We start from the raw sequence: 26,986 nt of genomic DNA, 5'->3' as shown, positions 1-26,986 counted from the left end.
ACAGTGGTTGTAACTGTCAAAATCGGTTTTTTTCCTGTTTCCATTTTTTCTCTCCAATCTTTTTCAAAACACGTATCAACAAAAGAGAGCTGCTATCACGATATGAATCTTCGCCAACAAATTACCCAGTTCTTATCACTTGCATATGTCTTTTCGTCAGCCTTTATGCTATGGAAGACATTGTCGGTAGTGGCAAACCTGCATTCGCCAATTGTTGTTGTATTGTCGGGATCAATGGAGCCTGCGTTCCAAAGAGGTGATATTTTGTTTTTATGGAACAGAGATAGAAGACAAAAGGTTGGTGATATCGTTGTTTACGAGATTGACGGTAAGAGTATTCCAATCGTTCATCGTGTATTGAGAGAGCATCACAATCTGGAGAAACAATTGTTGTTGACCAAAGGTGACAATAACGCTGTTGACGATTTGTCATTATACGCGAAGAAGCAGAGCTATCTCAATCAAAAGAACGATCTAGTGGGAACGGTCAAGGCGTACTTGCCATTTATCGGATACGTTACCATTCTAATCAGTGAGAATCAATATTTCAAGTTTGGTTTACTCGGTTTGTTGGGTATCTCGTCGTTAATAAGTGGGGAGTAGAATAAATGATCTCCTAATTGTTATTAGGTTATATAGAACATCCATTGTCCTCGGTACATGTTGACAGGTTATTTTGTAAAGCTCGTCTAATCGTCAAAAATGGAAAGAAAAAATTGAAGAGAAAAAACCCAAAAATGTAAACAAAAAAACTCAAAGAAACATATCAATTCAAGCCAATGAGAGGTACGTTAAGTAGCTGCCACTAATGGAGTCTTCTTTCTACTAACCTGAGTCTCAAGATTACAAGATTGTTGTTCTAGGTGCCGGTGGTGTAGGGAAATCCTCCATAACTGTGCAGTTTGTACAAGGCGTATACATTGAGAGTTATGATCCAACAATTGAAGATTCCTACCGAAAGCAAATAGAAGTTGATGGCCGCGCGTGTGACTTAGAGATATTAGATACAGCTGGTGTAGCACAATTTACAGCCATGAGAGAGTTGTACATCAAGAGTGGGAAGGGTTTTTTGTTAGTGTACTCAGTCACGGATGAAAATTCATTGAAAGAACTTTTGGCCTTGCGCGAACAAGTTTTGAGAATCAAAGACAGTGATAATGTTCCTATGGTATTAGTGGGAAATAAATGCGATTTGGATGAGGATAGAGTTTTGAGCATCGAGGATGGTGTCAAGGTAAGTCAAGATTGGGGGTTGGTACCATTTTATGAAACAAGTGCCATGTACAAGACAAATGTTGATGAAGCATTCATTGACGTGGTTAGGCAGATAATGAGAAAGGAAGCGGCTATTAGCGCTGAGAAGAAGCAGCAAAAGGAAAAACAGAAAGTGGAGCAACCTGTTGTATCGAAACAACCTGTTGCTGAACAGCCAAAGAAGGTGGAGCCAGCGAATGCAAGACAGAACCAGTCGACAAAGGGGAACAAAAGTAGCTCTGGCAGCAAGTGTTGTACCATTATGTAGAATGTTATAAAATTTAATAATCGTATGAGAAGGGGGGAAGAGTATTTTTTGTTCGGTTTAACAGTGTATTTTGTACACGTTTTTGGCGACTGTCGTTTGCTCTGATAGAAGTCATGGGTGTACAACATTTCGGCCGTTGATGGCTAACACAAGGAGGGAAACTAAAGTCAAAAAACTATGAGCCAAGACGTTGATCTGTGAAGACGTGTGGCTATTCTTAGTAGGTGTCTGTAACCTGTGTGAATTTCAAGAACTTGGGTACTTATAGATACTTGAATTCAGCGATGGATAGCACCGTTTTTTTTTTTTTTGCAGCTATTTGAACCAAAAAAGTCTGAGTAACAACAAGGACTGTAATTAAGTGAAGAACTAATTTTCAATTCATTCGTGATACTTGCTATGGGCTATTGTTCTATTAACCCGCCAACAGTGACGGTGTCACAATGCAACAAGTTACTTTAATTTATATTGCGAGGTGAAAGCCTCGTATTTACAGAAGCCGTGCCTTTGGCCCATTACTCCACCCACCCAAACCAGTGTTCCCCAGGACAAAGTACAGGCTTACTCTACTCTTTAGTGCCTTCTGTTTGCACCTGGTAACCATTGCAATGAAAGATGAAGGCTCTTCTTTGTGGTGGCGGAGCTTGATTACAGAAAGATAAGCTCTTAAACAAAACTGGACTACTAAATAGAGTGGCACAGCACATGCGGTGACTAATCGAGACATTCTGAGATGAATTCGAGCATGTAAAATCAACAACTCGTGCATGGCTACTCTTTCAAAATGTCACAAACTTGAGTTAATAAAATAAAGCAAAATTCAAACCTGACAACAAATAAGTAGCCGTGGCCGAGCGGTTAAGGCGCCAGGGTAAGGTCACAACTTTACCATACTTTCCTGGTATCTTCGGATGCGCGAGTTCAAATCTCGTCGGCTACATTATTTTTTTTTTGTTTTTTTCTTGTTTTTTTTTTTTTCCCTCTCATTTTGCGTTCTCCTTTTTGCATTTCGCAACCGAACTGAAAAAACCACATGAGGGTACACACTCCTCTGTGACATTGCCTTTGTCTCGCATCGTTTCGTAGCTTTGTCAACGGCCTCCCCACCATACAGGGTACTGCTATCGACGAGTCTGACCACCTCGTATCATAAAGGGAAATTTGGTCGCAATCCTCATTCTAAAGTTGCAATTCTTATTGCGCCTATTCTTACTAGAGATTTACCTATATACCTTTAAAACAAAAATTCTACCATGTCGATGGCCCAAACGTTTCTCCTGGAGCCAAACGCTTTCTGATATTTGTCGAGATTTGAGTGTCAAGAGTCCCATTAACAACATTGTTTCCCCACCAGCTTGGGAAGTCAGTTTGCGTCAAACCCATCGCCAACGAAATGATCAAAAGACTCCAGGCTAAACCAATATCTAACCCAGCAGATAAAGAATAATTGTACTTGGTCCACCAGTGGAAAAATTTTCTCTTAATCCACCAACCAAAGAATAAACCAACAAGACAGTATGATGTATAGTTAAATGGTGTTGCTGGTGGAATATAACCAGTACCTGAAAAGAAAACGGGCCAGTGCAAGTACTTGATTATACTGTTTGGGTATTTTTTCAAAATTAACCAACTGATAACAGGAAGAACAGCACCAATGATGAAGAAATACAACAAAGCGTAGTACAACTGACCATGTGAAAATTGACGTTGTGGACCAATGACCCCCCAAATGATTGAAGCATTGAAAAATACCTTGGCTCCTGGACAGGTAAAGTTTGATGGCTGGTCATCTGTACAAAGTCCGTCAATAGCACCATAAGCCCATCTCATAACGGCAATTTGAACAAAACAGGACCATATAGCAGCAGTAAATTGGGAAAAGAACAAGTTATAAGGTGAAATCTTCATGTAGTGACCCAATTTCATATCCTGAGCAAAAGTGACCGCTTGGTTGTTGGTGATATAGCCAAAGGTCTTGAAAAACATCATAGCAATTGGTTTACCGGGAAGCATATAACCCACAATGAACTCCGTTACAACGTTCAACCCAACACCAATGTTTGTTCTTGCGTAGATGATTGCTACTGGAAGTAAGAAGAACATGGCAATGAGAAGTGCAACAATCAATGCCCACACTGGCATTTCAGTTTCCCAAGCTCTAACAGTGGCAATTGACATCGCAAAAAAAACCAAGAATGAAACAAGGAACCACCATTCTGGTACCCTCCTGTAACGAGCCATTAATCTGTTGTGAACGTCTGGCTTTTCCTTGAGTTTGAATTGCTCAATAATTTCTTTACCGTGGAATAAAACAGTGTGAACTATGGTAGCCAATATGGATGCAAATGACAAACCATACGAAATGGCAAATGTTGTTGACAAAAACAATGGCGAGTATTTTTCGTACTCGTCTTTTCTAAATGTCAATGTCTTCGGATCAACAATTCTCGCAACCTCATAACTTTGTTGCTTGTTATCGTAGGATCCAGACGATGAAATTGGCAAGTAATCACCATACCATGTATTGGTGAATGAGATAGCTGGGACAACAACCCAGAAAATAAGAATCATTGAAAGGAAAATTGTACCAATAGTTCCGGCAGGTGGGATCAAAGGTGAGCCAAAGTAACCGGCAATTTGATTCCAGTCAAAGGCAAACGAGTTTGGAAACATTCCCAAGCCTGATGACGATCCAAAGATTTGATTTATGGTGACGTTGTTGGGTTTTATCCAAGTTATCCACGAAAAGTACGACAATGCCGTGAATATGTAACCAGGGAACCAATAATAGAAGAACCCAACAATGAATACTGTCAAGAAAAAGGCAAGACGGGAAATGCGCCAACCATTAGCAGGGTGATTTTCATTAATGTGCAAATTGGTCAAAAATGTACAGGTTACCAAATTTTGTGGCCAAATAGCTGATGGACTGTCAACAACCACTCTTCTAATTAACCCACCCATTGAAAACCCAATCATATTTGTGGCAAGAGTACACACAAGAGCAAACCCAATACCGAAATCAATGTTGTAAAATTTGTTCATTGAAACCAAAATATCTGTGGAATATGCTGGACCACTATTGAATGAAGCATTTGCCATAATTGTAATAACCGCGTGTTCTTTGATGTTGAATGGACCCGGGTTCAAAGGAACACCGAAAATTTTCCAGTTGGGGAAACATCTGGCCCAGAACCGTCCCATTGGATAAGCCAAGATGGAAGTGACCAAGGTGGTGATTGTGATTGTAGGTCTGTGTAATGAAAAGTACATATTCATTGCAGATCCGATAGTGGTCAAGATCAATCCAATAGTCCATCCTCTGATTGTAGCTTGTGGCATCTCAAAATCATCAGAGCTAGGAACTGCTGCTCTGACTTCAGGATATGGTGAGTCATCTTCGACATGAACACCTGCATAGTCATCGTGGATGATGTCATCAACTAACCGAGAGGTCACCGGGTCAAACTCCTGTGACTTTGACACCACCAAATCCAAATCGGGGACTTTTCTATCTGCTTCGAAATCCTCATTGGCAACCTCTTGTGACGCAATCTCAGCTGCTTTTTCATTCAAATCGTGATTAGCGTGTTCTGAACCAAGCTCGTTTTCAACTGCCCGCCCACCGCGGGTCAACATGTTTCTAATCTTCTCCATGTTGCTTTTGGTATAGAGTTAAAGAAAAAGGAACTGAATCTGAAAAATTGTGGATCGTCATTTTGTTATATAAATTTTATGCATAAAATGCTGATGAGACGTACTTTATCGGCAGATTTCAAAACAAAAAAGGGCATAAAATTGTATTTCAATTGTTTTTCATTCGTTCATTGTTTTGAGGCTGCAAACTGCTCTAAATTTCTATTTTATTTTTTATCTTTGTGTAGTCAAGCTTTTGTCCATGACTGATTTTTTATACAATAAGTAGCTGAATATTTCCGGTTAGTAGAGTGGATAAGAGTTGGTGCATATCGAAAACAACAATCCAATTAACTTATCCACTTGTGTAGCCAAACTTCTTCTCCCCTCTCACTAGCGCCCTTTGGATTTATCGATACGGCACGAGATGAAATGAGGAGACGGTAGACCGTTTGATACCGGCTTTGCCCTATTCATCCTTTTCCAAGTTCAGAAAGCTGAAGTTAGCAATACATTATTCTCTACGGTTATGAGCGTTTGTTTACTTCCATTCAGTTCAGATATGAGATGAGTTACTTACTTTGTATTGGCGTAATTGCACGAGACTTTCAGATAAGATTACAGCCCACCAATAGTATTGATTTTGAAAAAAAAAAAGGCAAAGGCACGTAGGTAACTGGAGTTTCCATTATACCTTCATGGTGAAACTGCATGGGTTAAATCCAGCGTAAGGCATTTCAACGAGAAAAAGAGTAGCTTGAAAGAATAAAAAATGGGCCGGTGCATTAAATCCATAAAGGCGGAATGTAGCGTCTACACTCTCTGGCTCCACTTTTTACTGTATTGTATCCTTCTATTGTTGTATACTTTGTGATTCAAGAAGTGTAGACTAATCTTTGACGTATTAAAATTTAGTTAAGACTGAAATGTGTCACACCATTTAGTCGTACGGCACCAAAAAAATAAGAAACTAAGCATAATCATCAATTTGACACAAAACCAATTAAAGACATTTTCTTTTGTGAATTTCAGTACACAAACATGCTACCCAGAATGAGTAGACATTTTCTGAATTATACGACATTTGATAGTGCGTGGGATTTATCCAGCACACAAAGTTCACGCCAATTGATCTACACATTTATGTGGATCAAACTTCTTGATGCCACACCATCAAATGGTTCAAAACACCACCACCGCCACCACACTCCATATTTTGCAATAAAATTAACCTTTCTTTAAACACGAACAAGGTTTCTGCAATGGCGCTAATTTTTGTAACCACTCACACATGTAAACATTGCAAAAAACTCTATTGTTGACGGAGGACCCCCATGCTTGCAAAAGCATTGTTTACGGCATGTAGCCAAGGCAATTGTGCGCTCATGTAGTAGGCATAATTCAACTGCAGCCGTTGTAGCTGGATCTTGTACTTTATTTTCAACAAAGGGTCAAAAAGTGGGGGGAAAGATGCATACATTGTGGCGTCAATCTTAGTATGTATTGTGAAGAGTCTGTTACAATAAGTAAATGCTATTAGATCTCTATTGATCGCAATGCTTGATGCAGGACACAAACATACTAAACAGCTCCAGCTCAGGAGGTAATCTCTTCGCATTGCTGCTAAATAATACACCTTTCATAAGACTCAAACATTTGAAATCAGTTTGCTCTTGCGAACTGCATTGTTATCCTCCACTCATTCAAAACCAGCCCACTCGTCTTCGTCTTCCACATCGTTTTCCTCTTCGTCTTCCTCCTCGTCTTTTTCCTCGTCTTTTTCCTCGTCTTTCGCATCATTTTCCTCCTCGTCAACGGATGTCTCCCTAACAAAACAGGCGGCAAAAAATCCAATACCTCCATCTTCTTTTGAATTAGATCTCACACACCCACCTGCCAACTTCTTACATGTCTCAGGGTCTCTTGATAATGCAAAAAACTCCGACTCAATACCCCGTCTTTCCCAACTTGGAAGCACATCGTCTCTGGTCGCCAATTTCCAACCCTGGCTTTGTATCTGTGGATCAGAAAGCAAATCAATCACTACCCTTTCATTCTCTTCGACGTGTATAGAACAGGTAGAATAGACAACTTTGCGAGCACCCGGAAACGATAATGCATGCTTCATAATGATGACTTGAAACGAGGCCAATTTTTCAAGCCTCTGATCGTTACTCTCTTCTTCGTCTGATGCCCTGCCAAAGATACCAGACCCACTGCATGACGGATCAACAATGAGACCAGTGACTTCGGGAAAATCATTTGAATTTATCTTTGTGAAATCATTATGCAACACTTGAATCAATTTCTTTTTCAGTTTGCCAAGGGCACGTTCACTCATGGTGCGTAGTATTCCTACTCGTTTCTCATCTCTTTCAACTGCATAAACAACGGAACTGCTATCATAATTGGGAAGATATGATGCCACATGTGAGGTTTTATTTCCAGGGGCAGCACAAGCATCAATGATTTTGGTGTGTTCTTTATTGTGGTTCAAAATATGAGCAGGAAAACACGATGCCCGATCTTGAATAATAATTTCACCTAACTTGTAAGCTTCAGTTAGGGATAGTTTTTCTTTTGGATGGATACCAAATAGATTGGGAATGTAGTCATCGGCGTAAATTAGTCCTGGTCCTGTTAAATCTTGAAAGCTATTGACCGGTTGTAAATTTGTAAAGAACTGATGCTTTTTAAAGAACCTTTCGGGATCTATTTTCACCGTGTTAATTCTAAACCACCTCACTGGAGTTTCATCTTCACACTCTTTTGTTGGTAATTGGTCAACTGATTTGACTTTGTATCTCAACTTTAATTTGATAAATTCTGCCTGCAATCTTGTCTTGTGAGCCAACACCGCGTCTTTAATTGGATGCTTCCCACTTTCAATTCTACCCCTAGCACTGAATATCAAATCATGAACTAACAAGGTCAACAATTCTTTGCTAATCTTTGACTTCAAGTCTCGTTGGATTTTCGATTTTTGAATAATCTGTTGTATGTAGTCATTATATTTTAAAGTGGAATAGACCAATGCAAACACATGCTTTGGATTTGTCACCTTTTTGTCATTGAATATACGTTTTTGAAGACTCCCATCATTGTGTTTGAGGAACTTTTCTGCGTCGAAGTACAACTTCATCTGGCTCGATGAGGGAAGGAGGATGCCGCATTAAAAAAAGCGATGAAAATTGCGCAAATTTTAAAGAAACAAAGAAAAGGTGATGAAAGTAAAAACCGCATCACTCGAGAGTGCTGCAAAATATCCTTGATTCACGAAGCTGTCGCTTTGAAACCCTTTATACATACACTCGCTTCAACACCTCTACATCTACTCGCTTCAACTCCATAAACCTTTGGGGAGGTACCGCCACGAATTATCTCTTCAGATCATTCATTTGCTTCAATTTCTTCTTTTTCTTTTTGTTTTCTTTTTTTTCTTGACTTTAAATTTTGTTCAACACCACAAGCTTGATTCAAATCCAACCACCACCAACACTTCTTAGAGGCCACAGCATAATGGCACCACCACCTCCACCCAATGCTTACCAACCAGGAACAAAGTTAGTTGTCGGATCACATCAAATCTCGATCATCAAATATATCTCTGCAGGTGGTTTCGCCCATGTGTACACATGTCATATTGAACCCGCATTCCATGGATCAAATACTGCTTGTTTGAAGCGGGTCGTGGTTCCAAGCAAGTGGCAATTGAGTCTCCTTCGTCAAGAAGTGGATGCTATGAGAAGGCTACGAGGAAATAAGCATATTGTGTCGTATATTGATTCCCATGCAGCTCGTTTAAATGAACCTAACAGCCACCACCAGCAACAGTATGAAGTGCTATTGCTAATGGAGTATTGTGAGAATAACGGATTGATTGATTTCATGAATACCAGGCTAGTCAATAAACTAACAGAGAAGGAGATTATTGATATAATGTACCAAGTGACGATTGGTGTTGCCATGTGTCATCATTTACGACCACCACTTATACATCGTGACATCAAAATTGAAAATGTGTTGATTGATTCTAACCATGTGTTTAAGCTATGTGATTTTGGATCGTCAGTAAATTATATGGCGCCACCAAAGAACCCACAAGAGCTACAATTGATGAAGGATGATTTGATGCAACACACAACACCGCAATACAGAGCACCCGAAATGATTGACTTAACAAAGGGGTTTCCCATAGATGATAAGCTGGACATTTGGGCTTTGGGGATTTTCTTGTACAAGTTGTGCTATTACACAACCCCATTTGAACTGCCCAGCCAATCAAGTTTGCAAGATTTAGAAAGAACAATATTGAATTGTTCAGAAACATTGAGATTCAAAGACCAGCCAGGACTGATGTTCTCACCTAGATTAAAGAATGTCATCAAAGTGTGTTTACGTGCAGACCCTAGGCGTAGACCAAACGCCGTGCAGTTGTTGGGAGAATTGAGTCAAATGAAAGGAGAAACTAAAGTACCAAACGTAATCCCAGTCAGTATTTTGCAATCCGCTGAAGCAAAAAAACCGGCTGTTTCAGAACCCAAGAAACCAATCAGTCCCACCCCGGAACCAAACACCAAATCTGCCAATACTAAGTCAGTTGATGCCTTTGCATCCATCGATAAAACCAAATTTATGAAAAAATTGGATACAAGAACGATTTCATCACCATTTGAGCTGGAACCAAAACGAACAATAGCCCGCCCACTCAGTGCGTATTACGACAATGGTCACAAACCCAAGATATACTCACAGGGAAACAAGTCAACACCATCAATCCAAGACAAAGTCAAACAGGAACTCGCAAGGGGCTATGAAACCACTGATTTGGGCGAGACAGAGGACACCATGGAATTTTTGAAAAGCAAGGAAACCGGGAATCATGAAGGCGGCATGAAGTCGGCATGGGACAGCTTAAAGAGAATCAGCACTGGTGGAAGCAACACTTTGAGACGAATCAGCACTGGTGGAAGTATCAGTGCCAACAACACAGGTGCTTCAGACTACGGTAGTAGAAGAAAGAGTCTTAAGCAAAGATTAACTGGAAGTCGAAGATCATCTGATGAGAAGCCTGTGACATCATCAGACGAAACGTCTGAGAAAGAGAAGCTGATTCAAAAACGAATGCAGGCATTACTTGCCCAAAGCGAGTCGCAACAAGTCCGCAAAACTGCACTGGGTTACGGGCGCTTCACCGATAAGAATGTGGTGGACGACATTGATTCCATTAATGAGTCTCCTTATAATAAAAAACCTACAACAAAGAAACTAGCACCACCCAAAGTCCCTGTCAATTTATCATCATCGAGACAACATAAATCCCCCACTCCGGAGAATGTCAAACCACCAGCTACCAAGCGTTTACCAAAGCACAAACCGCATAATCCCCACGATAAGTCGGAACTTCATTACGACAAGCACAAAAAGCCACCTCCAACTAAACCGAGAAAACCCACATTTCTCAAAGCAGGTCAAGAGCAAGTTCGAAGGTTGAGTACCGGTAGTGATCTATCCTTACCCGATATAGATGACTTAGAGAAGCAATTTTCGAAACGATTCCCAAATTATGTCTAAACATGTCTAGCATTGAATACACATCACAAAACATCATTACAATTTGCTACTACTCTTTTTCAAAGTTAGATCAAATGGTGTGTGCTCTGGAAGCACATACCCATGAATATCAGCAAGATCTCCTTTTAATAATTTGCCAAACTCTTGTTCTCGTAACCCTTGTTTGTCTTCTTTTAAAACAACTTCAGGAGTGTTCAATCTCTCTTTCTCGTAATCTTCATTTCTCTTTGTCAAGAAATCTTTGATGACGGCAACTACTTCATCTGGTTTCTCACCATTGACCAAATGTTCCCCATCAGGGATGTCGATGCCACCAGCAAAAAACTTCGGATCAATTGAACCCCTAATCCAAGCAGTACTCTCTGGAGGATTCCATTTTGCTTTTGTTCCCACAACGTGCAAAAATGGCACTCTCAATGCTGGGAATGCCAACATACCTTTAGGAAGCGACATCATTGACCCCAAATAAGCTGCAATTTGAAGATTCTTTATGCACTTGATCTTGTACACCACTTTACCTTCTTCATCCTTGGTCTTGTAAATCTCATCAGCCATGTAATCGTTCAACACTTCTGGATTATGTAATTTTGTAAAGGAAAACTTTTCAAAAAAGTATTTAGCATCCTGTTCAGTATCAAACGTATCCAAAATGAACCCTGAAATCTTTTTAAACAATTTCATGTACTTTTCGGCACTATCTGGAGAAGCGTACAAGACGGGTTCAATAGCGATAACTGAGTCAAATAAAGAAGACTCCAAGTAAGCCGCGTAAATGGCCATAAAACCACCCATTGAATGACCTATGATTACAGTTCTTGCATCTGCATCGTTTTTCAAATCACCAGTGGTGCGAATTTCATTTTCAACAACTTCAATCACATCTCTGGCACCATCATCCCATGTACATACAGGGCCCAATTTCTCCGCGTTGGCCAAACTTGAATCACCATGACCAATTGCGTCAATACTGACAACAGTATCCAAAAAGCATGGCACTTGCAACGATTGCGAGAGTTGAAACAATTTCTTGATGTGATAGTTCCAAATTGATTTATTGAATCCTGTTCCGTGGCAAAATACAAGATTGTAAGTTAATTGTGATTGTGGGTTTGGACGTGGGCAATTTGATTTGTATTTGTTATACACGATTGTCAAATTTTCGGCATCTTTTGCTAGTAATGTAGAGCCTTGCGCTCTAGTTGGGTGAGCTCTTGTCAGTTTCTTTTCAAGTGTAAATGACATTGCTTATTGATACTTGCTGGAGGTTTATCATCTTGGGATGTGTTTTTGATTGGCTTTAAATAGAATTGTATAGCCACAAAAACGGAGCACCTAAAATAAGACTGTGAAATTTTGTTGCAGCAAAATTGTCCGAATGAAAGAGTGGGGAAATGTTTATTTAACTTCGTGATCAATCTACGCCAAAGAGAATAGCCGCTATGGTTAAATACAAGCTCCAACTAAAAGCTATAAAACATTCATCTCTCGCAGGCACCTCGGTTCTTCGCAATGTGGCGTTTTCGCATTCTTTTACTGGACCTCGGAACAAGATTTAGTGCAACTTTATCCGAAAAAGTTTATTTCTCATACAAGAATCTCTAATGGCATACAATTACTCCTCGGAACTGGAATATTCCTCTATACTATCTAAAATATTATCAACCCCCTCATCAAACTTTTCATTAATCACGTCAAACAAACCATCTCCTTTAGCTTTCAATACTCTGCCAAATTTCCTTCTTGGTCGCTTCAAATCATCTCCATTTGATTCACTGGATGATCCATTGCTTGAACCACTCCAACATGAGTTCAAGTGACTGGTGAATATGGTTGAATTGTGGTAAAACCAATCAACCATACTCTCATCCATGACGGGGTTTATAGGTTTCAATGGCGTTCTATTGACATAAGCAATGGTAAATTTAACTAAACTCTTGATATCGGCTGATGGACGCTTGCTAAACAAATGCACTATACTTTGATAAGAGTCACCAAATCCAACAAAAACCAATTTTTTCAATTTGGTGAAAAAAGAAATGTAGTTATCCCAGACGTATAAAAGTACTTCTTGTGCAAAAATGGTGGGGTTGTATGAAGATTCGTGCGAAGTGGACAATCCTGGGATTGGTAATTGGAAAGAGGGAACGTTGATGTCAATGTAACCAATTTTGTCCTTGTTATCACTATCTTTTTCCTTCTCCACTTTATCCATTATTTGAAATAATGGTTGCTCCAATAGTATAGACGAATTGCTTTCAATTATACCTGTAGTTGGATTAATATTTGCCCATATCTCTGGAGGATCATGTATCGTCAATACAATAGATGTACAATCGTAAATTTCTCGACTAGCCATAATCAACTCATCTATCTGTTGAGGCAAGTCGCAAGTAAAATTGGCAGTCTTTTTATCTCCCTTATCGTGGTTTATTATTGGTAAGTTGATGAATTGTTTCTTGGTGTAAGCTTCATTGTTTTGGTAGAATCTGATTGGATCAGATATGTTGATCAAACTATACCTCTCTTTATCGAGGTTGGGTAAATCATATACATCGTCGAACGACGTCTTTGGCACTCCTGGTTTCAAGCATTTCCAATATTTAGATTGTATTTTGGTAACCTCATCCACAACCTCTATGGCATCACCATGTGGTTGCATTCGTATTGTATTTTCAGGCGGTTCGCCGAGTAAAACTTTGGCTACTGCCAATGCACTATTACTAATGGAGGTTAAATTGTATCCTCCTTCAAGGATTACCGCCAATTTACCTCTCGCTATTGCCTTTAGCAAATGTGTCATGTATCCGTATCCTGCAGGACTCACGTGACAAGCACCAATCACGTCCCCATCAGCTGCATCAAAACCAGAACTGACAATAATCAAATCCGGATCATATTCCAACATAACTGGAATGATGACCTTATTGAATGCATATACATAATCACCATCGTGCATCCCATGTGATCTCCAAGGAATATTCAAGTTAAACCCTTCCCCAGCACCTTCTCCAACTTGCTCTGCGCCACCATACTTTGTTCCTGGATAAAATTTACCATTTTCGTATCTGTGTAGTGAAATATACAAAACTCTTGGATCATCATAGAATGCCTTTTGGGTACCGTTACCATGATGGATATCCCAATCAAGAACAACAATTTTTCGTACCGATTCAGGGTATGACTTGAGGATGTTTTTGGCAGCCACTGCAACATTACTAAACAAACAGAATCCGCCGGGAGAGTCTGGCTCAGCATGGTGTCCTGGAGGTCTGACTGCTGCAAGTGAATTTTTGACTTTTCCTTCAACCACTGCTTTACAAGCTTCGATAGCTCCACCACAAGATAATTTAGCGGAAAAGAAAGAATCGTTGTTGACGTAAATGGAATCACCAGTGGCCGTTTCTTTCAATAACTCATCCTTGGTCATTGTTTCAGTAGATTGTATATGCTTTAGATGTTCCTCAGAGTGAACTTCCAATATCTCGTCAGCGGATGCTTCTCTGATGGGAATCTTCTCCATGTATGGACCCAATTCGTCAATTCCTGATAACGAGTAATCCTGAACTAAACCAGCTTCCACTAATTTTTTATAGATTCGATATATACGACGAGGGTCCTCTGGGTGTGGGTCGGTATATTCAAAGTAAGATGTAAAAATCTTGGCATGGTATCTCATTCTCACGTCGTACACCAATCCGGTCTTTAATGGTATGTAAAACAATTCAGGTTTAGCTGGAGGCACCACAACAATTGGTCGCGGCTGAGACTTTACCACATGATGATCATTCTTTTCGAAAGATTTAGATCCGTTGACTTCGCTGAATCCATTCTCCTGTTTGATACCATCCTCTTCAAGCTTGATCTTTTTCAACGGCGGCTGTTCCTCGATCGTGGGGTCATTATTTGACTCGTCTTTGTCAACTGTTTCTTCTGCAACTGCCTCAGCCGGTACGACATCTGTTCTCGATTCACCATCATCATCATCATCATTCTCTTCTTCTTGCTTGACAACAACAGCAACAGCACCATCATGTTCATCTATCTTTGCATTAGCGTTGACAGTTTCGTTTGTTATTGCATCCGTTGTTTGCTCAACTGGAGATTCTGATTTCACGTCCTCGGACGCAAATTCTTTTTTCGACTCGTCAGACATGGTGAAGATTTAGGTGATAGAAGTGGATTGTGAACCAGCAATGTAAATGAGTGTGTATGTGTATAGTATAGGCCAGCTCCGTATCAATATTGTTATCCCAGGAATGTGTTACTATTCAATAATGATAATTGCAGCCTGTAAAGATGGTTGTGAATGTCTAGATTTGTTTTTTTTTTCTTTCTTTAATTCTTTTTATTTAGACAACAGAAAGATTCATTTAAAGAGAAACAAAATTATAATTTTTCAATCTCTCTCTCTCATTCAGTCTCTCGGTCTCATTGACGCACACTCACACACTCGCTCTAGAGTTTTTGTGTTTTATTGTGTCTCTATGCAATGAAAGCAGTAGCCTCACTTTTGTGATTTGTCGCATAATTCAATGTCACGTTATTCGATCACACGACAAATGAGCCGTTGCACTTAATCCGAGACTATGACTAGGCACCACCGTTGTTGAGACAAAGAGTTTCCTTATGTCATTGTTAGTCCCCAATAGTAATGATCGCCACGATGCACACGGTGATCCTAACGAGGATGCATTGTTTTATAACTTAATTGCAGAGCGAAACTTATCTAGTCTTGGACAACACATGTGGAAGTTTTCACCGCAACATGGATTCTTTAAACAATCTGATCCAAACACAGATGACATGGAATTTAGATACACAGAAGAAAATTTTGGTATAGAAAAGTCTTGGGGGGCGATAATCAATGAATTGAATGAATTGAACGCATCTGCTCCCTCCAATGTTCAATACAAGTTGATTTTCTTTGCTAGGCACGGTCAAGGATGGGCAAATGTTGCAGGAAGGAAGTACTCAAAAGAGGAGTGGTACAACAAATGGAGGTTCTTGGGTTCAGATGGTGAAATAACTTGGGGTCCAGATGCAGATTTAACTGAATTGGGGATCAACCAGGCTTTTGAAAATCACGATGCTTGGAGAGAACAATTGGATAAGGGAGCACCATATCCGAAGTCCTTTTATGTTTCTCCTCTTCAACGATCGATCAAAACACACATAATTACGTGGCCCGATACGAATCCTTCGGTGATTGAAAATTTACGAGAAACCATTGGATTGCATTTATGTCACAAACGATCAACCAAAAGTCAACTTGAATCAAAATTTCCATTCCTTGTGTTTTCTAAAGACTTTGAAGAAGAAGATAAGCTTTTTGAATCGTATGTGAATCCAAAAAGAGAGCAGCTACACGAGCAGTTTATTAGAATTCATGATGTGTTGCAGGATATCTTCAATAATGACAAGAACGACGTTATTAGTATAACTTCGCATGCAGGGACAATCAGAGCATTTATCACAGTGATCGGACATAGGAAGTTCACCATACCTACAGGAGGGATGATACCCATTGTGGTAAAAGGTGAAATGGAGTAGTAAGTTCATCTCATCAAAAGGGTGAAAAAAAAAATCAAAAAAATTTATTAGGCACAAAAACTGGCTCATCAATAGAATACGTAGAATAGACTAATTCTAACATCTACACCTTTTTTTATCAATGTCAGAGATAAAGAGGAGGAGTAAAGAGCATCACGGTCTAGCACCGGCCAAAAGATCAAAGACTGTGAAGTCCAAAAACCCTGTCAATACAGAAACTCAACTTTCTGAATGTTTCAAGACTGTATCGACATCGCTTTATGTTTCATTGGCGCCTACATTCAACAATGACCCCGTGATTGGAATTAAACAACAACATCTAGATTCATTGGTGATGAAGTTCCATCCAAAGTTGAAGGGGGTAGTTCTATCATATTCAAATATAGAGTTAGAGACGGAGGCACATGATCAAAATCTCGCGAAAATAGAAGGTTCTTCCCCATTCACATTTATCTGGGTCAATGTGCAGTTTCTAATCTGGAGTCCAAGCGTCGGTGACATATTGGAAGGAGACATTTTCATGCAAACTCCATCACATTTGGGAATATTGATTTGTGATGTATTCAATGCATCGATTAAACGATACAATATCCCTATGGGTTGGAGTTTCACGAGCAATCAACAGGACGAGGTAGTGGAAAGCGGTGACAAAAAATCGTATGGGTATTGGAGCGACGAAAATGGACAAAAAGTTGATGGTAAAATAAAGTTTACTGTGAAGAACGTTTACACCACCGGACGTGTTGTCAGCATTGAAGGTACATTGATTGGGCCAGGTGAAGAGAGAAGTGCTCAACCTGTTTATGAACAAAAACATAGCTCAAAATCAGTGTCAAGCGGTAAACATAAGAAGTTTGATGACGATGAGGAGGAGGAGGAGACAAACACTGCTGTCACCACAACTGAAATCCCCGAGCCCAATGAAAACGAGGACTTACCTGCCTACATCAACAATAGTGAAAACGAAGATGAAGATGATCAAATTGTAAACAAGTCCGATTCAGCTGAAGATGAAGTAGAATCCGATTAAATAAACTATTTACAAAAAAGAAATAAAAAGCGACATTGCATATATCCATTTTTTTTTTAATGTCTAGGTCTATCATCATTTATCATACGCCATATAACATCCTTCTCTCGCTTTGTAGGTCTATCAAAATTTCTCCTCCTGTATGTCCCCGAACCAAAGATTAAGCGACGTAGAAACAGACTGTTTTTCTTAATTGCTAAAGAATAAGTTGATGACGACACATTCATTGAAGAATCATTAGTCCCCATCATTGTTAATCTTTGAACCTTGTGCAATTTCTTGAAATTAAACCACGTTATTAGCCCTCCTTGTATAAGAGAAAACACAACCACCGCCGCGAATCCCAAATTTGAATCTTCAATGTAATTTTTCAAGTTCATTCCGTAAAACGCTGGGATTAACGTTGCAACAGTTATGCCTAATGTGTAAACCGTAACCTTCAACTCAAACAACATGAGAGAATTTCTATTTGCATCAAGAATGATATTGACAATTTCTTCAGTGGCGCGAATATCATTCAATAAACTACCTGCTTGTTGAACACACTCATCACATTGTCTATAATAACTCTCCAAAATCATTTCCAAATCCTCAAAACTTTCTTCTTGTTCATTTCCTGGCATTTTTGGCTTGCTTAAATACATGCCTGCCAAGTCTTCATCGTTTTCCAACAATTCTTCCAACACATCTCTGATTAACAATGCCTTTTGGTGGAAACTAGACAATTGTTTCAGTCGTATCAATAGTTCCTGCAACTTCTTTCGATCAACTTGGTTTTCCAACTCTCCCAAAATCATCCCACAACTGGAAATATATGTCTTGATTTCCGCTTCCAAGTAACTCATCACACTAACTAAAATCAGCTCCAATGCCCTGAACTCGTATGGCATAGATGTGGAATTTGATGACGACTTCAACTTCATTTCTAAATCGTACATCAATATACCCAATTTCGTCGCCACTTCACTATTGGAAGTGTCAAACACCATGACCGAGTTCTTCTTGATTATGGCTTTTATATACAACAAGTTGACCAATATGGCATTTGATGGACGTATCATGATTGTTGGGACAACGTCAATCGATGAAGTATCGATCTTTCGTAGATCTCTTGGAAACAAGTGGTTTTCTTTTAGAAATTGCATCTTGGGGTATTTTTTCGACACGGAGGTGATGTTACCTTTGGAGTCAAATATAGTACATGAAACGTATAGATCATTCGGTTGTATCGGTTTCAACTTGTTGAGGATTCTGTGGTGATGGTCATTGTTTGGTTTTGCATCGAGTGGTGGTTCTGATAGACTTGTGGTTAATGGTATGTGTCCTTTCGATGTAGAAGAAGAAGAAGATGTAGTGGTAAGTGAGTGCCAGTGTATTCTCGGCCTTTGCAAAATCAGCCCATATCTTGGAATACGTCGAAGTATTCGATGCATGGAGGTGTTTGGTAAGTGATGTTTGGTTGATAAGGTTGAAAGAAAATTGTATCAATGCCGCACAGCAAACGATGGACCTCAGTTTCTTTTTCTTTTTCTGTCAGCAATCGTGGCTGATAAAGATATGAATTCTACAAGAACGAACATACTTTCTCTTGTGGACAATACTACCACTACCAATACTATCACTACCGCCGCTAAGTTGCTCCACCCTTTCAGTTGCAAATTTATTTATCTTTAATTGATGTGTGTATAAAGAAGTAAAACTTTATTTAATCGAAAAACTTTCTTGTTGGTGAAGGACCAAATAATGCTAGTCTAATGGCAGGCAATGCTTCTTCTTGCAATATTTTCAATCTCTCTTCCAAAGTGTTTACAACCTCAATTTTTCCGGTACCATTCACGATGATTACCCCGCCAGCAATATCTTTGCTCAAGAAATCCTTTTCATCAACAGTTACATCGACTTTTTGTTTAGTCTTTTCTTCATAGTTCTTGGACGCTTCCTTTGCTGCCTCTTTCGCAAGATCGACATCAACTTCTCTCACTTTAATACTTACTTTATTCTCCAATAACGTCAAGATCCCTTCTTCAATCAAACCAACCAACACAGGCTTATACTTGGCTTTGTCTTTAGTGATATTGTGTAACTCTTTTTCAGCGTCGTCAAATATCTGATTCAAAAACTGGTCTTTCTCTCCAAGAATCTTCAATCTAGTTTTGTTTCCAATTGTTGACTTGGTGATTTGCTGAGCCAAGCTTGCTTTTTTTAATTTTTGTTCATAAGTGGCATCAATGGCGGACGTTTCCAACCTCACGGTGGATGCTTTCTCAATTTCATATTCCTCGTCTGCCTTCAACCTAATCTCCTTTGCTTTCTCCTTTGCTTCCTTCTCAATGAAGGCTTGCATTTTGGTGAGCTCGGATTTTACCTGATAAGAATGAGTTAGTATAGAGTCAATGGAACAACACACTACGTATTAATCTGTTACATACTTGTTCGTCCAGTAATGCCATTGTGTGAGATTGTGTTTTTTCTGTCTATGCGTCAGCTGATTGATGGACGGTGTTGATTAATCGTTCATTAAACTCTCTCGTTGAGAATTGAAACTCAGAGAGAAAAATGGATTAACCACTTTTGAACGCCGCGCACGCCTAAAACTGCAAAAAAAGTATAGCACTACAAACTTCCTCTTTATATTATAAATACGCCCTTTTAATCTATCAAATTCTCTTTTATTTATACAATCTTATCCAACGCGTTCTTAGCAAGTTCAACACCCAAGAAGGTGGCAGCATTTGCAGGGAATGATCTGGCCAATGCAGGACCAACACCTGGGAAGAAAGCCTTGATACCACCCTTTGCGTAAATATTTCTAGTAGTTTGAGCAATGGAGATAGGTACATTTGAGGATTGTTGAGTTGATTTGATGGTGTCAATTGGGAAAACACCCAACCACATAGCAACACCTGCGAAACCACCAGCAGTCATAATTGCCAAGATTGACAAATCTTTACCGGGAGTTGATAATTCCTTTTTCAAGTATTCATAGGTAGCAAAATACAATGCTGAACCTGGCCCATCTCTAGCCAAAGTGGCTGCTGAACCTTTGAAAATGGATCTAATACCACCAGTCTTGTACATATCGACTACAACACCACCCATGCCTTTAGATTTTGCTCCTTCTTGAATTTGCATCATAACCTTGACTCTTTCGAATGGAGCTGCGACTAGAGTAGTTGGAATGGCACTAATGAAACCAGCAGCTGAAATATCTCCAATGGTGAATTGCTCAATTGTTTTACCAGTAAAAGATCCAACAAGTTTTTTACCAACATCGTAACCCCAAAAAGAAACGGCAAACATTGGTGTAACTCCCAACAATGGTGGCAAAACACCACGGTAAAGACCTCTCAACCCATCTTTGGCAATTGTTTCTTTAACACACTGTACTGATGAATTATACAAACCAGTTTGTAATCTCACCTTGACCAAATCGAACGGGTGTCCAGTCAAGACGGCACAGATACCACCAAATCCACCGGAGGCAAATGATTTGACATTATCTACCAATACTGAATCAACGTCGTCCATATTTGAAATAATTTATACTTTGTTTTATATAATGATATTTGTTATGTATGTACCAAGTAAATGGATCTTTGTTTGGCAAAAGATTTGCGGAGAAAGGCAGTGCAACGGTAAAAAAAAATGACTAGCAATGGTAAGCAAAACTCAATGAAGGATATACCCTTGGGATAAGTTTGAAGAAATTGGCTTATTCTTATATGAAAAAGGTCAGAACTTTTTTCTTTTTCAAATCATAAGAAATAATTTTGAAAAATTTAGAATACGAACTTCTCTTATTGGCGCCGATTTGAAAGAGAAAATCAGAAAAAATAAAATAAAATATGGGGTTCTTTTGTGGATGTCTAAAAAGTGGGACAGAAAAAGATACATGCGTATATACATGTACTCACATATCTGCAATGGAAAGCGGGGTGGAGGTGCTCTTACAGGGTCCAGAGAGATTCATATGGTACTGTATTCGTCATAATTTTCGCCAACAGTATGTCCTAAATTACGAACTTTTTTTTTTTGGTTGGTCTTGATTGTGTTGATTGTTTTGATTTTCTATTTCACCGAGGTTCATGTAAATGTCAGCATATTGCTCGGTTGATTGTACATTCTGTGTCATCATCTTTTTTTTTTTTTATCAGCATACAGTACATTGTGGTGGTGATTGTTTTCTAATGCACGCGGAAAACGACACATTTAAATAATCCGATGCCACACAAGTTGGTCCATCACATACCTTCGGACTCCAATGAGTGATCAGCAACTGCTTTCACTTAGGTATGAAAAATCCTCGAGAAAAGTTGAACTTTTTGGAGTAGTGGCTTTTGCGTTTTCACGTGATACTTTTCTTTTGAAAAGTGGGTGCAATCTGAGGGACCGGTGTGTTTATCGATGCACCGATGTGCTTTTTTAGGCTCTATATATGCGCTTATGTGTCCAGCAAGGGTTGGTCACGAAAACGACTGCCCTGTTCAGTTTGTGTCAGGAATTTGTAACGAAATTTCGTAAATGCTTTTACCAGAACTTGGTTTCAAGTTTGATGTATACATCTCTTACAACGACCGAGAAAAGAAACCCCCGACATGATAGCTGGTAGAAGCTCCATATACAATAGATACGTTGAAAGAATTGCAACCGGGTGTTGATAGAATCCTGGTCTCCAGATGAAGCAATAGTAGTTATAGAATTTGCAACACAAAACGATCTCGCTAACAAGGAGGAGTCCACTACTTTTTTTTTATTTTTACCAATAGAAACTTCCTGAAAACCTTTCTTCTTTAGAAACGACAATTTACAAGACCATTACGGAAAATATTGTGCACTCTGTCAATACTACTAAAAGCTTACAACCCAGGCTAACTTTATGCTTGATTAGCTGGAAGTGTTTAACAAAAATAGACGTTTCAAGAATGGGGGCGGAACACCAACCACATCCTTCAAGTCACACGCCTCACACATTTCACAAGTAATGCCACACAATGCAAACACTGCACGCCCGGAACAGGGCGTGTCAGTAATTCCGTATAATAGCGGATACGTTCCAGTGCTTCAAATGAAGCCTGCATAGAATCTGCGAATGAAAGCTATCGCTGGTTTTGCCAAAATACAGGGGAAGGAAAATACTTACTATGTGCCCCAAAAGGGACGAGTTTCTGAACTGAGTCGTACTCGGTAGGTGCGTAATGAACACAGATACACCACCAGGTCACATCCCGCATATCTACAGGCTGACACATTCTCCAAGATTTGAGTGCAGGCTATAGCTTAGACGGTGTTGTTGAAGTTTTTTGTACTACAATTAATCCTACCTCGAAGAAAGTGACAACATAAGCGGAAGCTACTCATCTACATTTTGTACAAACTATATCACTCTGTGCTACATGATATACAACCACTGATTACTGACATACAATTTCAAATTGATGAGCCGCATTAAATTACCAATGTGGAAATAAGAATACGAAGCAAGAGAAGAAAAAAAAAATAATTTTGTCTGTTGTCTGTTGTCTGTTGTCTGTGGTTTTTTTTTTTCTCTCTTATTTTTTTATTGAATTTTAATTGCGGTTGTCGAAACAGAGTGTCACCAATTTCACTTCAACAAAACTGTTTTCATCAACAGAGGTAGCCCCATCACGAGGACAAATACATCACTTACCGAGCCAATCAATCAGCCAAACTCGGCTCATATTACGTAACACACACACACTAACTCCCTACAATCAGTTTTAACCATTGATAGACTCATTTTCACTGTATGGGATCACAACGTTCACTTTTGCCATCCCCTTGATCGTCAATTTTCATTGGACAAAAAGATTTCGACACACTCAACAGAACGAGAAGAATTTTTTTTTTTCTTTTTTTTTTTTTTGGTTGAGCATATACGCATTCCCATTTGCATCCAAACACCAATAGTTAAAGGTCGCGTCGAGTTTTGATTATATTTGCTGGGGCCCAGTTTTACCATTTGATATTACAAACCAGATTTCACCCAGGAATAGTTGCCGGCATTGCCAAAGTTTGAAAGGGGGGCATTGAGACCTGGCAATGGCTATACCACCGGGAAAGAATGATAGCAAATCCAATCAACATGCCGCTGGTGCTCGATTTCGTCAACGGAAAATTTCCGTTAAACAACCGTTGTCCATATATAAGCAAAGCGATCTACCGACACTAGATGGTTCGGATTTAGAACCAAGTCAGATACACCATTTGAATTCAAATAACATAGGACAACCTCCACGAGATGTTCATGCCGTTGAAACAGGTGTTGATAAAAACGAGGAGGAGGAGGTGCATTTGCAGCAAGTGATCAATGCGGCTCAAAAAGCATTATCAAGCGCAAATGCAGGAAAAGCGAATGAGGTGTACATTCCGACACCAGACGCATCCAAGATATGGACTGAAGCTGCAAAGTATTACAAGGATCAAAAATTTAATGAACCTGAAACGTACATCAAGTTTAGTGCCACGGTTGAGGATACGGTTGGTGTTGAGTACAACATGGATGAAGAAGATGAAAAGTTTTACAATGAAGTATTATCAAAAATTCAACCTCCACCAGGAAAGAAGAAGCATGACGATCTGGCAAAGTGCACGGAATTGGAATTTGAAACCATATGCGATAGATTGGAAAAAACAATTGAAGCAAGGCAACCCTTTTTATCAATGGATCCATCTAACATTTTGTCTTATGAAGAGATGTCCAAGTATATTATCGAACAATTTGAGAGCACAATCAAAACAAGTAATCCATATATAGAGTCCAGCGGCGGTAATTTGGAACACTTATCGACAACAACACTCAAAGAACGACTATCTAAAGAGATCAACTACAAACCTTTTACAACCCTCTTTGATAGGGATCAAGAGCATACAACCCAAGTACGACCAATACCCAAATTATTAGAATTTTTTGGGAAGCCTATATACGACCACTGGGCTTTAAGAAAGATTGCGAGAAAGGGCAAATCAGTTCATCCCACTCTTAGATTTGAAGATCCTAACGCTAACGAAAAAGATAATGAAAATGACCCATATATCTGTTTTAGAAGGCGTGAGTTTAGACAGGCACGGAAAACTAGAAGGGCTGATACAGTTGGAGCAGAAAGAATTCGTTTGCTACAAAAGTCTCTTCATCGTGCCAGAGACTTGGTCATGAGTGTTTGTGAACGAGAAATTTTGAATTTACGAAATTTGCAGGCTGAATTTGATATATTCAAAACTCGTTTTGAAGCTAAACAAGTTAAAAGGGAATTAGGAATAAAGGGTGATGATTACTTGTTTTTTCCACATAAGAAGAGAAAAGTTATCAAACCCAAGGAGGACGAAGAGGAGAAGGAGAGGAAAAGGGAAAAGAGGAAACAGGAGCAAGAGCATGCCGCAAAAGCCCATCATCATCAACAACAGTATGCCTTGCAACAACAGAATGCAAGCCAACAAAATCAACGCGACGGAACATCGACAAACCAGCCTTATGTCAAACTACCACCATCAAAAGTTCCTGACATGGATCTTGTTACGGTTTCATTAGTTTTGAAAGAAAAAAACGAGACCATCAAACGCGCAGTATTGGACAAGTTACGTAAAAGAAAGGAACAGGATAGAGGATTTGTGAATGTCACCGACGACCCATACGAACCGTTTTTTGATATATCCACTAATGACAAGTTGGTCGAACCAAGTCACATACCATATTCATCTATTGCTGCAACCAACTTTCATCAGTTTAACACCTCAAATTACCTAAATGAGCCTTTGAAAGCTTTAATAGAGGACAACAAGTCAATACCTGGCGTACGCACATTCAAAGGTTCCAATGGAGAGCTAATACCAACAAAAGCTTTCCCCATTACTTCGGCACTTTTACAAGAAAAATTCACAAACAACAAGTTCAACTCGCCCAGTTACATTGCACAGTTGTTGCAGGACATTGAGAATAACAACTACGATCACTATATTCACGGTTTCAGCAAGGAGAGTGCCATTGAATCAACAAGGGATGCAGAAGAGAATGCTAAGTTTTCAGAGCCAATATTGAGGTTACGAAAGCGAGTTGGTAGAGGGGGTCGTGTTTTCCTTGATAGACGCGGCCAAACCACTACCGATGTTGTTGATGAATTTATGGATTTTTCTCAAATATGCGAGGACGAGGAAGAAGTGCCCAATGTTTATGACAGCAAGGTAGACGAGTGGAAACGTTTAAGATCAAGGTGGAAGTATGACACTGATCTACTGGAATCACAGAAGGGAGCACTTGACCCTTTTAGTCTCGATCCGTCGAAGCTCAATAATATTAGCGACGACACTCAAGCCATCAGATTCGGATCAATGTTGTTATCTAAGTCGTATGGACTTTTAAAAGAGTCTATTCAACAAAAGCAACAATCCTTTATGCACCTGGCGCGTATGAGAGCTCTTCAACAACAACAACAACAACAGCAACAACTTGCGAATCGACAAGCCCAGGCTCAAGCTCAAGCTCAAGCTCAGCAAAAGCAATTGAATCATCAATTTGGCAATGAGCACGTGCCATCATCATCTCCCAACCAGCAAAAGCTGAAGCGGACATTGTCAGAACGGAAAAATACTTCAAACTCAGTCAATAATTCCAAACCTCTTTCTCCAGCTCAAAATTCAATCAACAAACTGGCAGGACATGTTTGATGAATTTCAAGACAATCAAATTAATTAATGCATTCTAGGTGTAAATATTTGTAATATATCAAAGCATAAATAGAAAGATAATTAACGTAGAATTGTAAAGCTAAAGTTTCGACTGACGGATTTCCGGAGATTAAGTTGCTGTGCGGAACGGAGTTGCAAAAAGGTGTGGAGTATATTACTAATTAGCAACTACGAAAACTTGAGACAAATATAAATAGCTGCCTTCAACTCTCTTTCTGCACCCAAAAACTTTCTCAATCATACCACACCATTACAACAATGTCCGCTTATAAGAATTTGATTGTCTTTGGTGCACACGGTAAAATTGGCCAACATTTGATCAAGCTAATTGCCAAGCTGAGCGTCAATGCTACAGCAGTTGTTAGAAATGACGACCAAGTAGCCACAATCAAGAACATTTCATCTGGTTCTTCAAACATCAGTTCATCAAAATTGGACCTTGCCGCTGCATCAGTTTCGGACTTGACATCAGCTATCAAGGGTCACGATGCTGTTATTCTAACCGTTGGCTCAGGTGGAAAGAACTTGTTACAAGTTGATTTGGACGGAGTAGTGAAAACTTTTGAAGCCACAGTTGAAGCTAAAGTTAAAAGATTGGTTATTGTTAGTGCTTTGTTTGCCGAAAATCGTGAAGCTGGGCTCAAATCCGGGCTCCGGGACTACTACATTGCTAAGCACTATGCTGATCGTATTTTGATTGATGAATTTGGAAACAAATTGGATTACACAATTGTCAAGCCTACACTGTTGACTGACGATTCACCCACTGGTAAAATCAGGTTGTTTAAGAGTCTCAGTGATGACCATGGATCCATCTCTAGAGCTGATGTTGCTCAAGTACTTTTTGATATCCTTGGTTTCAAAGACACTTTTGGAAAGAGTTTTGATATTGCTAATGGAGATAAAAACATTGATGACTCAAAGACCTATCAATAGAGAAATTTGTTCTTTTTATAAGTCTATCAAATCTACAC

The 26,986-nt window shown here is 39.4% G+C and overlaps 14 protein-coding genes across 14 annotated transcripts, besides 1 other annotated feature; 7 read left to right on the top strand and 7 right to left on the bottom strand. All coding sequences in view use genetic code 12, as the record gives it.

Moving 5' to 3' along the window:
- Positions 1–102: 102 nt before the first annotated feature.
- On the top strand, positions 103–603 carry CPAR2_800740 (signal peptidase complex catalytic subunit; the record flags this gene model as incomplete). Its single annotated transcript, XM_036807907.1, has 1 exon — positions 103–603. The coding sequence occupies one exon, from the start codon at positions 103–105 to the stop codon at positions 601–603; it is 501 nt and encodes a 166-aa protein (XP_036664697.1).
- A 176-nt stretch (positions 604–779) lies between these two features.
- RSR1 (Ras family GTPase) lies at positions 780–1,522 on the top strand (the record flags this gene model as incomplete). Its single annotated transcript, XM_036807906.1, has 2 exons — positions 780–786; positions 843–1,522. The coding sequence occupies 2 exons, from the start codon at positions 780–782 to the stop codon at positions 1,520–1,522; spliced, it is 687 nt and encodes a 228-aa protein (XP_036664696.1).
- An 840-nt stretch (positions 1,523–2,362) lies between these two features.
- Positions 2,363–2,462, top strand: a tRNA (tRNA-Leu).
- Positions 2,463–2,770: 308 nt separating this feature from the next.
- On the bottom strand, positions 2,771–5,179 carry OPT1 (oligopeptide transporter; the record flags this gene model as incomplete). Its single annotated transcript, XM_036807905.1, has 1 exon — positions 2,771–5,179. One exon carries the CDS (start codon positions 5,177–5,179, stop codon positions 2,771–2,773), a length of 2,409 nt encoding a protein of 802 aa, XP_036664695.1.
- A 1,678-nt stretch (positions 5,180–6,857) lies between these two features.
- Positions 6,858–8,300, bottom strand: CPAR2_800710 (rRNA (cytosine-C5-)-methyltransferase; the record flags this gene model as incomplete). Its single annotated transcript, XM_036807904.1, has 1 exon — positions 6,858–8,300. One exon carries the CDS (start codon positions 8,298–8,300, stop codon positions 6,858–6,860), a length of 1,443 nt encoding a protein of 480 aa, XP_036664694.1.
- A 377-nt stretch (positions 8,301–8,677) lies between these two features.
- On the top strand, positions 8,678–10,732 carry PRK1 (serine/threonine protein kinase; the record flags this gene model as incomplete). The annotated part of the gene is made up of 1 exon (XM_036807903.1): positions 8,678–10,732. The coding sequence occupies one exon, from the start codon at positions 8,678–8,680 to the stop codon at positions 10,730–10,732; it is 2,055 nt and encodes a 684-aa protein (XP_036664693.1).
- Positions 10,733–10,768: 36 nt separating this feature from the next.
- CPAR2_800690 (alpha/beta fold hydrolase) lies at positions 10,769–11,974 on the bottom strand (the record flags this gene model as incomplete). Its single annotated transcript, XM_036807902.1, has 1 exon — positions 10,769–11,974. One exon carries the CDS (start codon positions 11,972–11,974, stop codon positions 10,769–10,771), a length of 1,206 nt encoding a protein of 401 aa, XP_036664692.1.
- Positions 11,975–12,344: 370 nt separating this feature from the next.
- HDA1 (histone deacetylase) lies at positions 12,345–14,885 on the bottom strand (the record flags this gene model as incomplete). The annotated part of the gene is made up of 1 exon (XM_036807900.1): positions 12,345–14,885. The coding sequence occupies one exon, from the start codon at positions 14,883–14,885 to the stop codon at positions 12,345–12,347; it is 2,541 nt and encodes an 846-aa protein (XP_036664691.1).
- Positions 14,886–15,358: 473 nt separating this feature from the next.
- Positions 15,359–16,282, top strand: CPAR2_800670 (uncharacterized protein; the record flags this gene model as incomplete). Its single annotated transcript, XM_036807899.1, has 1 exon — positions 15,359–16,282. One exon carries the CDS (start codon positions 15,359–15,361, stop codon positions 16,280–16,282), a length of 924 nt encoding a protein of 307 aa, XP_036664690.1.
- A 121-nt stretch (positions 16,283–16,403) lies between these two features.
- Positions 16,404–17,312, top strand: CPAR2_800660 (DNA-directed RNA polymerase I subunit; the record flags this gene model as incomplete). The annotated part of the gene is made up of 1 exon (XM_036807898.1): positions 16,404–17,312. The coding sequence occupies one exon, from the start codon at positions 16,404–16,406 to the stop codon at positions 17,310–17,312; it is 909 nt and encodes a 302-aa protein (XP_036664689.1).
- A 56-nt stretch (positions 17,313–17,368) lies between these two features.
- MRS2 (Mrs2p) lies at positions 17,369–18,745 on the bottom strand (the record flags this gene model as incomplete). The annotated part of the gene is made up of 1 exon (XM_036807897.1): positions 17,369–18,745. One exon carries the CDS (start codon positions 18,743–18,745, stop codon positions 17,369–17,371), a length of 1,377 nt encoding a protein of 458 aa, XP_036664688.1.
- A 272-nt stretch (positions 18,746–19,017) lies between these two features.
- On the bottom strand, positions 19,018–19,762 carry VMA4 (H(+)-transporting V1 sector ATPase subunit E; the record flags this gene model as incomplete). The annotated part of the gene is made up of 2 exons (XM_036807896.1): positions 19,018–19,677; positions 19,742–19,762. The coding sequence occupies 2 exons, from the start codon at positions 19,760–19,762 to the stop codon at positions 19,018–19,020; spliced, it is 681 nt and encodes a 226-aa protein (XP_036664687.1).
- Positions 19,763–19,985: 223 nt separating this feature from the next.
- CRC1 (carnitine:acyl carnitine antiporter) lies at positions 19,986–20,840 on the bottom strand (the record flags this gene model as incomplete). The annotated part of the gene is made up of 1 exon (XM_036807895.1): positions 19,986–20,840. One exon carries the CDS (start codon positions 20,838–20,840, stop codon positions 19,986–19,988), a length of 855 nt encoding a protein of 284 aa, XP_036664686.1.
- Positions 20,841–23,372: 2,532 nt separating this feature from the next.
- EPL1 (Epl1p) lies at positions 23,373–25,991 on the top strand (the record flags this gene model as incomplete). Its single annotated transcript, XM_036807894.1, has 1 exon — positions 23,373–25,991. One exon carries the CDS (start codon positions 23,373–23,375, stop codon positions 25,989–25,991), a length of 2,619 nt encoding a protein of 872 aa, XP_036664685.1.
- A 279-nt stretch (positions 25,992–26,270) lies between these two features.
- Positions 26,271–26,948, top strand: CPAR2_800610 (uncharacterized protein; the record flags this gene model as incomplete). Its single annotated transcript, XM_036807893.1, has 1 exon — positions 26,271–26,948. The coding sequence occupies one exon, from the start codon at positions 26,271–26,273 to the stop codon at positions 26,946–26,948; it is 678 nt and encodes a 225-aa protein (XP_036664684.1).
- Between the last annotated feature and the right edge of the window lie 38 nt (positions 26,949–26,986).

Source organism: Candida parapsilosis, contig 005807 (assembly GCF_000182765.1).
Source record: "Candida parapsilosis strain CDC317 annotated contig 005807".
Taxonomy (NCBI): Eukaryota; Fungi; Ascomycota; class Pichiomycetes; order Serinales; family Debaryomycetaceae; genus Lodderomyces; species Lodderomyces parapsilosis.
Note: the sequence above shows the minus strand (reverse complement) of the source record. Positions and strands in the feature narration are given on the sequence as shown.